Consider the following 14,846-nt stretch of genomic DNA (forward strand, 5'->3'; position numbering starts at 1 on the left):
TCCATTTGCTTCCTAGATTAGCCTGTGCCTACATTCCAGGTTAAAATGGGAATCTGTGGCAAGAGAAGTTTGCTAAGCAGCCAGTCTGGCAGTGAAGCAGTGCTGACCCTGAGGGAGGATGGTTGTCCAGAAAGCATCCTCAGACACAAGGGCTTCCCATGCCATGCCTCAGGTGTAGATTTAAGGTAAATTCTTGGTATCTTCCCTGCCCCCTCCTCCTAACTCCCTCATTTTCTTTTGAAGGATGGATTGTTATTGACACCTTTTGCTCTTCTATCACCTAGATTCCCCCCTGCAGCTCTCCTCTTTCCCCTCCCAAAGAGCCATCCCTTATAAAGAAGAGAAAGAAAACCTCTCAAGTCCTCCCTTCAGGGCATTCTGTTCGGTTTCCCTTTCCACTGCTGTTCTTACTGTATGCATTGTTTTCCTGGCTCTCCGGCTGCCCTTTGCATCAGTTTATGTAAGTCTTCCCACACTTCTCTGTATCCATTAGGTACATTGTTTCTTACAGGACTGGTCTATTACAGTCATGTCAGGACATGTGCAGTCGAATCTACTTTGTTTCCAGTTCTTTGTTGTCACAAAAAGCAATGGTATAAATATTTTAGGGTCATATGATGTCTTTCTTTTTGTCAATGACTTCCCTGAGGTATATGCCTAGTGATGGAATTCTCTGGGTTAAAGGTACGGACATTTTAGTAATTTTATTTGCAGAAGTCTAAATTGCCTTCCAGAACGGTTGTGCCAATTCACAGTTCTAACAGCTGTTCTTAGAGGTGTGAATTGGTGCAACTATTCTGGAAAGCAATTTGGAATTACAAAAATAAATTACACCTGTCTCACCATTATTCTACCACTGACTCTTCCTGTCTTTTGTCATCTTTGCCAATTTTCTGGGTTTTTTTAATGGCCATTTCTTTTACTATTTGTGAAATGCTTGTTAGTAGGTTGTGGTTCTTCTCTTCAGAGAAGAGTTTGTTCATCCCTTTAACTAATTCTCCATTAGGAAATGAGTTTAAACTCGCTTATTTTCATTGAGGATACTACTAACCTTCCAGTCTCCCAGATTCACAGTCCTGGAGTCATCCATGACTTTCTTCTCTCTCTTATGCAATCCAATTAACAGCAGCAAATTTTGTTGACTCTCCCTCTACAACATCTCTAGCACCCATTTCCTTTTCTCCCTTCACACCACAACCACTCTGGTTCAGGTCTGCATTCCCTCTTACCTGGATTGACTTCAATTATCTTCTAATTCATCTCTTTCCAGGTCCTTCCTTCTCCAATCCATCCTTCACATAGCTACTGAATTAATATCACAGAATCACAGTTGGGAGGTACCTCGACTCTACTGCTCCCCAGTCCAGCCTACCTCTACCAAAGAATCCTCATTAGGGTATGCTGGGATCCTCGCCTGTAGACTTCCAACGAGGGGGAACTTTTCAGACAGCTCATTTCACCCATGGATGGTTCTCATTGTCAGGAATTCTTTCTTTACATTAAGTTTCACTTTGCCTCTTTGTAACTTTCCTTCATTGTAGGATAATAGACTTAAATTGTACAATTAGATTGTAGGATCACAGACTTAAAGCTGAAATGGACCCTATAAGTCTTCTAGTTCAAAGCACTCATTTTCCCTATGAAAAAACTGAGGTGGGAGTGGGGGGGGGGGAGGTTAAGTGACTTGTCCACAGTCACACACTATTAAGTGGTGAAAAGGGATTTGAACTAAGGACCTTGGCTCCACATCAGCTTCAGAATCCTCAGTGACTTCCCGCATTGAAAGCCCTTCCCATCTGGCCTCCCTCCTCTTTCTAGGCTTTTCCCATACTGCCTTCCCTTCATGGGCTCCGTGCTCCAGACAGTCTGGCCTCTGGGCCCACCTTCCAATCTTGGCCCAAGCCATTCCCTCTGGCTGGGAGGCTCTTCCATCTCACCTCCTCAGCTCTGACAAGAACCCATTTCTTCCCTCCCTCCCTCATCTGTATCTCTCAGTATCTGTGCAGGTTGTATCCCCTCCAATAGAAGGTAAGCTCCGTGAGGGCAGGGCCTTTTCCATTTTGGTCCCTGCCTCCCTGTTCCTTAACCCAGTGAAGTACATCCAAGATAAAGTCTTGTGGGTTTGAATCTGAAAAGAACTCCCTCACAGCCAAAACAACATAGACTGGTGGAAGGCTGGCTTCTTTCAGGCATTATTTGGTATAAGAAAACCCTGGTAAAGAAGTCAGGCTTAATGAGAAATGCTCCTGCAATGCAGCCCTGTGGGTGTATCCCTTTGGGAAAGGGTAGGAGACTCCTCAAGCTATTTGTTTTCTTCTTCTTCTTCTTCCTCTTCCTCTTCTTCTTCTTCCTCTTCTTCTTCTTCTTCCTCTTCTTCTTCTTCTTCTTCTTCTTCTTCTTCTTCTTCTTCTTCTTCTTCTTCTTCTTCTTCTTCTTCTTCTTTGTGTGTGAGACAAATGGGGTTAAGTGACTTGCCCAGGGTCACACAGCTAGTAAGTATCAAGTGTCTGAGGCTGGGTTTAAACTCAGGTCTTCCTGAATCCAGGGCCAGTACTCTATCCACTGCACCACCTAGCTGCCCCTAGAGATTCATATCTCAAAACAGGGTCTGTTTAAAGAGATGAAGTGGGTCAAGTTCACCAACAGTCATGGGATAGGATGATATTTCCATCCTCGGTGCTCAGACTCCTTGTCTAGGATCCATCACAGAGGTTAATAACAGGCTAGGATCACTGTTCTTGACAACAGATGACAGCATTCTTGACTTGACCTTGCATTCATGATTCATTCAGGTCACTAGAGGAAGAGCTGAAAGGTGATGGGCACCACCTCTCAGGGTCTGATACCTGCCCATCAGAAGATAGTAACACAAAGAACAAAGGCATTATCGCTGCAGGATAATCCTATGGCCAGAGCTAAATAGTTACATGCATAAGTCTGTGGCCACGTACTCCAAGGGGAAGGGGATTCCTTTGTACCCCAATCACATTTAATGAGAAAAAGTTGAATTCAAGAGCCAGAAAAGCTCCTGTTCTTTACAGCTTCAAACAGAAAAGAAAAAAAAAAGTGTTTTAACCCTGCTCCCTCCCCCACAACATCAAAGATTGATTTTAATGCTCTGCCACCTTGCTATGGGCGACAGCTGATTAAAATTCAGATTTGTCTCATCAAAGGGCCACTTGAGTTGGTAGCTTCAGAAGAAGAAGAAGCTATTGGCCCTGCATCTGGCAGGGATTCAGAGAGACAGTGAGGACCTCAGAAATGAAGGGAGTTGGGGGGTGGTGCGTAAGGTAGGGAGAGCGCCTTCTCTGCACAGGGCTTCTTGCCAAGGGGAAGAATAGAGAGTTGTAACAAAAAGTCACTGCAGTGGATAGAGCACTGGCCCTGGAGTCAGGAGTACCTGAGTTCAAATCCGGCCTCAGACACTTAACACTTACTAGCTGTGTGACCCTGGGCAAGTCACTTAACCCCAATTGCCTCACTAAAAAAAAAAAAAAGTCACTGCAGTCAGAATCTTCATTTCAAACAGCTCTAACTTCTGGACACTTACCCTGGAGAAAGGGGGCTGGGCAAGACTTAAGCTTGTCTTTAAACTAGCATCCAAAGCCTACTGACTTCAGCCATCTGATGTGGGGGGAATATGCCACACTGCCTTAGACCATCCAGACCAGTCTTCCATGGCTGACAGTGATATAAAAGGATAGTCAATGACAGGTGCATAGCTTTCTTTCCATGAGTTCACCCTCAAAAATGAATCAATATGTGGGGCAGCTAGGTGGCGCAATGGATAGAGCACCGGCCCTGGAGTCAGGAGTACCTGAGTTCAAATCCGGCCTCAGATACTTAACACTTACTAGCTGTGTGACCCTGGGCAAGTCACTTAACCCCAAATGCCTCACCAAAAAAACCCCACAACAACCCCAAAACAAAAGCAAAAAACCCTCAAAAAACAAACTGTAGGCCTGTTTATATTTTTTTGTGACAGCAAGGTGGTGCAGTAGATAGAGTGCTGGGTCTAGACTTGGGAAGACCTGAGTTCAAATGTGGCTTCACACACTTACTAACTGTGTGACCCTGGGACAAGTTATTTCACCCTGTTAGCTGTAGTTTCCTCATCTGTAAAATGGGCTGGAGAAGGACACAGCAAACTGCTACAGTCTGCCAAGAAAACCCCAAAAAGGGTCACAAAGAGTCGGACATGACTGAAAATGACTAAACAACTATTTCTGTTTTCAACTTGCATCACCAACAAGGTGGATTCCCACTTCAGGAAGGAGTTAGGCTAGATGAGCTCAACGTTCCCCTATAAATCTGTTTCTAGGACTTTTACGGAACGAGAAGATGCATACAAAAGCACTTTGGACACTGCAAGCACTCCACTAAAAGACTCCATTATCATTCCCCTTAGTTTGCTTTACTCAAGGTCTCTTCCTTAACACAGGTGACCCTGAGCTCTTGACATTGGTACCAGCAAACTCTGTGCAAGTGTTAAGAGCTGGGCCCAGAGAGGGACTGGCTGTTTGCAGGCCAACTGCTAGCCTAGCTAAGTGTGCTCACGGGTGTCCACCTCCAGGGAGGGAGGGAGGGAGAGCGGGCACAGCCACTCACCAATATGGGTGATTGTAAGGGGCTGAGGCCTCTCCACCCCCTGCTCCTCGCTGTGGTCCCTGGTAGCTCCAGCTCCATTCACCGAGAAGACTGAATCTGATGAGAGCTCCCTGCTCCCCCCCCATCACTTTCTACTTTAACCATCCATCCACATTGAACATTTATTGAGCACCTGCTTTATGTAAGGTCCTGGCCATAAACAGATAAGCAATCCAAGATTTCTACTCTACTTTGCGTTCTGCATTCCTAAAGCAGGAGGTCCGTGTCAAACTGTGCTTAGCTTCCTTCTGCTCCATCACACATTCTAGGAGGGTGTGGACACCCCCCCATCAAACTGAGTGCCGGCTATCTGTTTCCCAGCTACGTCACCTTGGGCAAGCCAGCTGTAGCCTTTCTTGGCTTCCCTCTTCTCATCTGCAAGACAAGGTTGATTGAGAGGAGGGTCACCCAAATGAGAATGCTTCTGTGCTTGAAATCTCCTCTAGGCCGAGGTTGGGGTGAAGGGCATGGGGCAGAGAACATTGGGAATTTTAAAAAAAGAGACAGTATGTCACATTTCCTGTGTACTTGGTACTTAATTTCCTTTTCAAAATTTTAAAGGAAAAAGATCCCTAGCAAGAAAATGTCCTCTCATAATCCTTCCTCTTCACGCATGGAACACCAGAGCTCCAGGGGAATGTTTGCCTTCATTTCATTTTTGTTTTGTTTTGTTTTGTTTTTGTTTGTTTGTTTGTTTTTTGGGGGGCAATGGGGGTTAAGTGACTTGCCTAGGGTCACACAGCTAGTAAGTGTTAAGTGTGTGAGGCCGGATTTGAACTCAGGTCTTCCTGAATCCAGGGCTGGTGCTCTATCCACTGTGGCACCTAGCTGCCCGCTTCATTTCATTTTTAAAAAATACTTTGTGGGTGTTGTCCCTAAGCTTCAGAACTGACCTGAACTCTCCATCATGACAAAGGAACAAGTAAGCCTGACAAATGACACAGTGGCAATGACCCCACCTGAAAGTCAGTGCTGCATTTGGTCCCTGTAACTCATCTGCCTTTCTGAGAGGAGAGAGGAGTGTTGAAGTGATTTTTCTTTCCCCTGGGAAAGACTGGTCATCACCATTGCTTGGTATCCATTTTTTTAAAAATGACATCAGAGGGGCAGCTAGGTGGCGCAGTGGATAGAGCACGGGCCCTGGAGTCAGGAGGATGGACTGGAGTTCAAATCTGGCCTCAGACACTTAACACTTACTAGCTGTGTGACCCTGGGCAAGTCACTTAACCCCAATTGCCTCACCAAAAAAAAAAAAGACATCAGAGGTTGTGAACCCCCTTTTGTGCTATGGGGCAACTACATGGTATAGTAGATAAAATTCTGGGTCTGGAATCAAGACGATTCATCTCTCTGAGTTCAAATCCAGGCTCAGATATTTTTTAGTTATGTGACCCTGGGTAAATCACTTTACCCTGTTTGCTTCCATTCCTCATTCGTAAAATGAGCTCAAGAAGGAAATGGCGACCCCCTCCAGGACCTTCACCAAAAAGGGGTCATGAAAAGTCGGATGCCACTGAGACAACTGAAAAATAATCACCCACAAACCCAGTGGGCAGATAGGCCGGGAGCCTTTTCAGAATCATGTTTCTACCTGCATACAGTCACAGAGGATTGCAATGGAAACCAATCGTGCTGAGGTAGAACTGACAAAATATTTTTATAAAAATACAAATTCGGCCCCAGGTAAAGAACCCCTCATTAACATGATCAGACCATTGTGCTGACTAGAAAAGGTTAGCATATATTGGAAGGATTGCTAAGGGTCCTTTCTGCTCTAGGATTGTGGGATTCAAGTTAAGTGTCTGAGGCCTGATTTGAACTCAGGTACTCCTGACTCCAGGGCCAGTGCTCTATCCACGGCACCCCCTAGCTGCCCCGAGCTCACCTTCTATTGGGAGATGACATTGATACCTAGAAGCAGACATTAACTTTGCTTGGGTTTGTTCCTCTGAAATCACCGGGGACTTCCTGTGAGGAAATACCTTACACCAGTGCTCAGTAGCCACTGTTCTTTGAATGTGTTGGAGAGTCTCCTTGGACCCTGAGAGGTCACATGACTTGCCTAGGCTCACCTAGCCAGAGCATTCCAGGGGCGGGATGGAGCTGGGCTGGCTACCATACCCATACTGATCTTCAATTACAGACAAAGTAATTTAGGCAAAGGTGGGTGTGGGAGGCAGTAGTACTGGGAGTGATCAAGGAAGGCTTCCTGGAGGAGGAGGTGGCATTGAGGCTGAGCCTGAGGTCCTAAGAAGGTGGTTGGCTTTGGGGAGGGGAGGGAGCTTGGTCTGGACAAGCAGAGTTAGCAGGTTGGAGCTCAGCAGGCAGAGAGAGGCTGGAGGCCAGTTAGCCCTGGACACACACATTTCAGAATTATCTGTATAGACACGGTTACTAAATTCATGGGAGAATGAGATCATTGTGGGAGAGAGTCCAGAGAAAGCATCTGAGGCAGAGACTCCCGAGTCAAGAAAACTTGGGGAAGAAGAGGAAGAGGAAGAGGCAGCAGTGGCTAAATGAACTCAAGAAAGCTTGGCCAGAGCTGGAGGAAGCCCCACTAGAGATAAGCAGTGGAAACTAGAGGAGAGAGGCTGATGGGGCTGAGCAGCCGGTGGTGAGTGCAAAAGCTGCGACAGGCACGTCCACATCATTAAGAACATTCTCTCTGATACCAATCCGGGTAACTGTGACCCCACAGACAGGCCCCTTCTCCTGTCCTTGCTATCCTGGCTGGCACAGTCAAGTTTAATCAAACTTCAAAGAACTCACCACTGAGGATCTCATTGTTATTGCCCCAAAAATCGGCGAGTTTGGACGGTCGATGGTAGAATTCATCTCTGTTCGCTGCTAGGATGAGTCTAGAAGAAAAAAAGACACAGAAAGAGAAATGGAAGAATCTCTGCTTTGGTCATTGAATCGACAACTGTATCGCCAAGTGGCTGGTTCTTGGAACAGGATCACAAGACAAGGAGGTGGGGCAGGAGAATGGGGAGGGGCATTTATTAAGCTCAGTACCAGGCCCCAGGCTAAGCATTTCACAAACCTCCCAGCAGCCCTGCGAGGTGCTATTATTACCCCAGTTTACAGCTGAGGAAATGGAGGCAGAAAGAGGTGAAGTGACTTGCTCAAGGGTCACACAGGCAGCATCTGTGTGAGGTTGGATTTGAATCTGGCTCTTTCTGATTCCAGGCTCGGCACTGTGTATTATGGCACCACCTAGTGGCCACATCTGGGAAGCGTCAGATGGCTTTCAAACCCAGTTCTTCTGATTCCTAGCGCTCCTTTATTCATCATGCCCCACCGACTCATTGCAAAGCGAATACGGCATAAAATATGCGCACATACACATGTCTTTCTGCTACCGCTTTCTTGTAGGTGGATCCATTTACCCAGAGCAGGCAGGAAAGCCCCTCTCCCAGCCCATGGATGGAAGACTGCTGGGGCATCTATGCAAGATGGAGCTATTGTGGTGCCCACAGACCTAGGCAGAAACCAGTGACTTGGGGCAGCTAGATGGCGCAGTGGATAGAGCACCGGCCCTGGATTCGGGAGGACCTGAGTTCAAATCCGGCCTCAGACACTTGACATTTACTAGCTGTGTGACCCTGGGCAAGTCACTTAACCCCAATTGCCTCACCAGAAAAAAAAAAAAGAAGAAGAAAAGAACCCAGTGACTTGAGCAAAGCAACTGAGCATGGCAGGGACCCACGGCTGGAGCCCTCGGGGGCTGGAGCCCTCGGGGGCTGGAGCCCTCGGGGGCTGTGGGACCGTCGAGGGAGGGCCCACCGCTGGAACAGGCCAACTCTCCGGAGGGATATGCCACAATGGCCGACCAAGGGGCAGAGAAGACAAGATCCCACCGTGCCCATTTTGGGTAATGACACAAACCCTTCTGATTTGGCAGAACCAAATGCCACCTTCAAGGCTCTGCTCCAAGGTGTTTCCTATTCATAGAGTAAAATGGTGCCGGATCCATCGACAGATGGAACAGGGATAACTGTCTGCTGACCCCGAGTGTTATGATAAAGGTGGGCCCAAGACGCAGAGACAAATTCATCAAAGCTATTTGCGGCTGTTGCAGAGAAAGGCTGGTGGGAAGAACAAATGGAGAAGGGCTCCCTCTAGTGGAAGTCCTCCTGATGTTGTTTCCAGATGACATCATGCTGATTATATCTAGCCCCAAAATACTGCAATCACCCCTCCCCCAGAGGTGACACTTGAGTCTTAGAGAAAGAGTTCAGTTTGCCTATCGCTCGTACAAAGGAAACCTAGGACCGTAACATACAGAGGGCTGGACAAGCCGGAGAGCTGACATCCTGTATGGGCACTAGAGACAGACAAGAGTCTCTTCCAGAACAGAGCACGAGGCTCGGGCCAGGCCGGAAGGCACTTGGGAAGGTGGCTGCAGCGCTGACTGTCCTACAAAAGCCCAGCTTCTAGATATCACTGTCCTTTGCATGACACCATCTGAATGCAGGTGACAGTATATTACAGTCTCCAAAGAATTCAGGGAGCAGGTCCCCCAATGTGGCCTGGAGAGGGGTGTGGTGGGCACGGCATGGCAGGCTACAGACATCACCAAAGAAGGGTGTGGTTCTTTTCGGGGGGGAGGGGGCAGTACACACAAGCAAAATTAAAATAAAAGCATCAGAGGCCAGTCAGAGAAGGAGAAAGAGTCAGGCCCCAGCACACAGGGTCGTCTTCCTGCGGAAGATTTACAGTAAGACAGGATGGATCACTAGGGCTTAAGAATTTCAGTTGGGAGAGAACAGAATAGCTTAACATTCACCCTGTGGATATTCTAATAGGTCGACCATTACCCCAGTGGCCACTGAAGGGCCACTGAAGTCCTGAAAACAGGTTCCAACCTGTGGATCTCCAATCAATTGACATTTATTAGGCACCTACTATGTGCCGGGCAATGGGGATAAAAAGACAAAGGTGAGAATGCCCCTGTCCTCAGGGAGCCTACACTTCATTGGTGGAGGATCTATTCAAACAATACACAGTGATTAGGGAAGAGGGCACTCACAACTGGAGGAATCAGGAAAGGCTCCCTGCGGGAAGGGGCACTTGTAGGGAGCTGAGGGCTCTAAGAGGAGCCCCCGAAGAAGAGGAGCATTCTGAGCACGTGGGACAAGCCTGTGCCAAAGCACCAAGGCCCAAGGCAGAAGGTGCAATGTTGGACGGTGTAGAGCCAAGGTGAAATCTAAGATGTCTACTCAGCAGGAAAAGAGCAGTAATCTGAGGGTAGAGGGCATGATGGGGAACAATGTGTCATCAACCAGTCGAGAAAGATACAGGCTAGAGCAAGCCTGGGAGAGCTTTAAATGGCAGAGCGAGGAATTTGCATTCTATCCTAGAGGTTATGGGAAGCCATGGACACTTCTCGGTTAGACAACTGGCCCCTGATCTTTAGGAAAATCAACTGGGTAGCAGTATGGAGGATGGACGAACATGAAATCACTGCCAGGTGAGAAATAACCCTGTGGTACCAGTGGAAAGAAGGGGAGTTTTAAATTCCGTTCAATCTAAATTTTCTTTTTCAAATGCTTCTAACGCTCTGATCCAGTAATTGATCCAATAACTAATGCATGCTTGGTGTGTCACTTAATGAACAGAAATGAGGAAAAATGGACACAACTTGAAACAATCTGATTTCTGACAGAAGAGAAGCAACGGCCATTGAGCAGGAAGATCCTTAAAAGGAAGTGACCCATCCTTGGTCTCTGTCTCTTTCCCCATTTATACCTGAAGTGGGATAAGGGGAGAAGACCCACAGAAATGGTGATTGCTCCCACTTGGGGCTCCTGGCTGCCTTTTCTACTTTCAGTTAGATCCCTTCATGAAACTCAGTGTCCAACCTTGGAGAAAACCTCATGAGTCTGAGATGTCTGGAGAGCCTGGGTCCCCGGGGCGGAACTAGCTGGCTGGTGGCAGCATCAGAGATGACCAGATGAGGACCGAGAACCCTGGTCCTGGTTTGCCAGAAGATGTGGACCTAAAGGGAGTTGCTTGTTCAGTGCAGAGCCAGAGTGAAATACAAGGTGTCTATTCAGCAGTCTGGTTTGATGACTTTGGTCTCAACGTCCTGGAAGAATCTAACAGTAGTGATGTTATTGTATCTCTCTTTTGGGGGGGGCAGGGCAATGGGGGGTTAAGTGACTTGCCCAGGGTCACACAGCCAGTAAGTGTCAAGTGTCTGAGGCCGCATTTGAACTCAGGTCCTCCTGAATCCAGGGCCGGTGCTTTATCCACTGTGCCACCTAGCCGCCCTCTATTGTATCTCATTTTAAGCCTTCTGTTGATCGTGAGAGAACATTGGTGCTTAGCATTTCTTTTTCTTTCCTTTTTTTTTTTTTGGTGAGGCAATTGGGGTTGTGACTTGCCCAGGGTCATATAGCTAGTGTTAAGTGTCTGAGGCTGGATTTGAACTCAGGTTCTCCTGAATCCAGGACTGGTGCTCTATCCCTTAGCATTTATTTTGAGTAAGTGTTCTCCCCCTCCTGCTTTGAAGAGATCCTAGCCAGGAGCCAAACCTAAGCTTTAAATGCTTCTCTGGCACCCCCCTGTCAACGGGTTGCATGGAGTCAGCGTAAGGAGCCAAAATTGTGAGATGAGGAGCTTGACTCTGAGATGGCCAGGCTCGGGGCAGCTAGGTGGCGCAGTGGATAGAGCACCGGCCCTGGAATCAGGAGTACCTGAGTTCAAATCTGGCCTCAGACACTTAACACTTACTAGCTGTGTGACCCTGGGCAAGTCACTTAACCCCAATTGCCTCACTAAAAAAAAAAAAAGTGAGATGGCCAGGTTCCCCCACAACTAAACACAGGGAGACAATTTACTTCAATCTTCAGCCAGGAGGGAACACTTGGGATGGGGAAGAGGGGAAAGGGGCGCACTGGGTGAGGATAAGGGGGAGTAAGGCAATAAGTAAAAGAGTGAAAACTGATGAAATGAAGTCATATCATAATAAATTCAGTGTCTGCATAAAGTTGGGTGGGCATCATTAAATAATTCAGGAATATTAATTGTTGAGTTAGTTTTGAGACAGTTGCAAAAAGAATCCCAGAAAAGAAATCATGGTCTGGCGGAATGGTTTCTAAGCTAACCACTGGTTTTGTTAAAGTAGTCATTCAGAGATAAGTAAATTAAACAAGAGACAAGTCATTCCTCTCCAAATGCAGACACTTGTTTTGCTCCCATTTCAGCAAAAGTACCTTTGCAAACCACAAAGTGCAATAATGACTGGGAAAATGACCAAGAAAGATTTGTGGACGCTCGGCACACACCCAGAAATTAAGTGATGGGAGGAGGAGATGATCAAGATTTTTGGTTGCTGCAATTAATTTTAATTATTTAACTAACTAATCCACTATAAAGTCATTCCCTGGAAACATAAGAACCAGTCCCTGAGTGCTGGACATGACCTTGGGGTGATGTGCTGGGGCTGACTCAGCACGGCCTCATCCTTACCATAAAACTCAGCCCCGAGCATAAGTGACTCCTGCCGGGGTCTGCTAGGGGATGAGAGGGGATCACTGGGACCAGTAGGGACAGACAGACAACTAAACAGATAGCTGCATGGACGGATGGAACACCTACTACGTGCCAGACATTGTACTAGGGGCTGAGAGAGAAATAAAAGCAAGTAAGACAGGCTCTTTCCTTGAGGAATGTACAACCAAACGAGGGAGGGAAGATAACGTACAAAGGGGAGCTGGAAGCAGGTAGAGTGGGGCTGGGCTGGGCAAAGATGTCCAAGAAGTGCTGTGGAGGCCTGGGAGAGATAGGGCCAAAGCTGGACTTTAAATGCCCAGCATGGTTCCAGGGGCAGAGGCCAATTTTCAGGTGGGGAGGGGGTAGAGATGATGGCTAGAGCAGAGACTGAAAAAGGGATGGATCAAGGGAGTACCCAGCTACCCTCAGTGCGTTCACATCTATAGATCTAAAGCTGGGAGGGGTCTTAAAGGTTATCTAGCCTGACCCTCCCTGTTACCGTTTACATCTGGGGCACTAAGTAGTACACTGGGGAAAGTGCTGTGCTGGGAGTCAGGGCATCTCACTTGACTTCTGTCTGTAAAACGGGGGTAGTAAGAGCACCCTCCTCCCAGGGTTGTGAGGTTCAAGGAGATGAGAATTGTAAAACACCCACCACAATGCCTTGCACACAGTAAGTACTTCATCGATGTTAGCTCTGATGATGATGTCCCTGCTGTCTCGTCAGTTCCCTCATCCTAGGATTGTTGTGAAGGTGATGAGATAACATTGGTGAAGTGCTCTGTGAATCTTAAAGTGGTGTGCAGAAGATGGGGGACTAGAGGGTGCCACCCAGCTGAATTCTCTCCAGTAAAACCTCCAATCAAATTGTGCAGCAGCAGAACCAGCAAAAGGTAAGGGAGGAACATGTTTCTGGCCTAAGAACACTCAGGAGGTCATGAGAAGAGGTCTATAACAGACCGGGCACTGGCCCGGAGCATAGCAGGAGAGAGCTGCTATGTGATGTTGGAAACAGCAGCTTCAGGAGCTCCCAGCCCAGAGACAATGAGGGGGCTGAACAACTGGTCACAAAGAGATTAAGGGAGACCCTTTGCTGGCACTGACTGACAACTCTATTGCCCATATGCAGTTCTGGGTCACAGTTCTAGTGTGAAATGAGATGTCTGTGGTCAGTAACAAGGGAACAGGAGCCCTTCCTGGGTAAATAGCAGAGTATAGATCAGGAGAGCAGTGACCATACTTCTCCCAGGGTCACACTACCTTAGAATCACCAAAAACTTGCAGATCTCAAGAACTACTTCTGAAAATAGAAGCATGAAAAAGAGATTGTATCTCCCCAAAGCCCAACTTAAACATAAAGTTCAAAGTCAAGAAACAGGCTGGAAAAAATGAGCAAACAATAATAACAACAACAAAACAGTTTGACCATAAAAAGCTGCTATGAGGTAGGGAAGATCAAGACATAAGCTCAGAAGAAGACAAGAATGTGAAAAGAGCTATAAGCAAAAGCCTCAAAGAAAAATGCTAATTGGATCCAAGCCCAATGAGAATTCCTAGAAGAGTTAAAGAAAGAGATGAGTGGTAGAGGAAAAACTGGAAAAAATATTGAGTGATGCAAGAAAATTAACAGCTTGGTAAAAAAAAAAAAGCACAAGAATTTGAAAAAACCCTCTAAATCACTATTGATTAGAGAAATGCAAATTAAAACAATTCTGAGATACCACCTTACACTTGTCAGAAATGATAAATGCTGGGAGGGATGAGGGAAGATAGAGACATTAATGAATTGTTGGTGGAGTCGTGAACTGTTCCAACCATTCTTGAGAATAATCTGAAATTATGCCCAAAGGGCTATAAAACTTTGATCCAGCAAATACCACTACTAGGTCTGTACCCCAAAGAGATCAAAGAACAAGGAAAAGAAACCATATGTACAAAAATATTTATATCAGCTCTTTTGTAGTGGCAAAGAAAGGGAAATCAATAAGATGCTCATCAGTTAAGGAATGGTTGAACTAGTTGTGGTATATGATTTTTTTTTAGTGAGGCAATTGGGGTTAAGTGACTTGCCCAGGGTCACACAGTTAGTAAGTGTTAAGTATCTGAGGCCGGATTTGAACTCAGGTACTCCTGACTCCAGGGCTGGTGCTCTATCCACTGCGCCACCTAGCTGCCCCCTGTGGTATATGATTTTTTTTTTGTTTTTTTTTTTTTAGTGAGGCAATTGGGGTTAAGTGACTTGCCCAGGATCACACAGCTAGTAAGTGTTAAGTGTCTGAGGCCGGATTTGAACTCAGGTACTCCTGACTCCAGGGCCGGTGCTCTATCCACTGCGCCATCTAGCTGCCCCTGTGGTATATGATTTTAATGGAATACTATTGTGCTGTAAGAAATGACAAGGAGGGGGACAGCTAGCTGGCACAGTGGATAAAGCACCAGCCCTGGGTTCAGGAGGACCTGAGTTCAAATCTGGCCTCAGATACTTGACACTTACTAGCTAGCTGTGTGACCCTGGGCAAGTCACTTAACCCCCCTTGCCCCGCAAAAAAAAGAAAAAATGACAAGGAGGGTAGTTTTAGAAAAAAACATAGCAAGACCTATATGAACTGATGCAAAGTGAAGTGAGGCAAACTGAAAGGAGATCACTGTGTACAGCAACAGCGATGTTGAAATGATGATCAACTGTGTTAGACTTAGCT

General features: G+C 46.7%; 1 protein-coding gene across 3 annotated transcripts in view; it reads right to left on the bottom strand.

Annotated features, from left to right (window-relative positions):
• Window positions 1–14,846, bottom strand: part of TANGO2 (transport and golgi organization 2 homolog) — a 161,441-nt gene that overhangs the window by 52,812 nt on the left and 93,783 nt on the right. For all 3 annotated transcript variants that reach the window (XM_043979205.1, XM_043979204.1, XM_043979206.1), the window contains one exon: window positions 7,417–7,505. In XM_043979205.1, the coding sequence (XP_043835140.1) occupies window positions 7,417–7,505 (89 nt within the window). The remainder of the gene's footprint in view (window positions 1–7,416; window positions 7,506–14,846) is intronic.

Source organism: Dromiciops gliroides, chromosome 1 (genome assembly GCF_019393635.1).
Source record: "Dromiciops gliroides isolate mDroGli1 chromosome 1, mDroGli1.pri, whole genome shotgun sequence".
NCBI classification, from domain to species: Eukaryota; Metazoa; Chordata; class Mammalia; order Microbiotheria; family Microbiotheriidae; genus Dromiciops; species Dromiciops gliroides.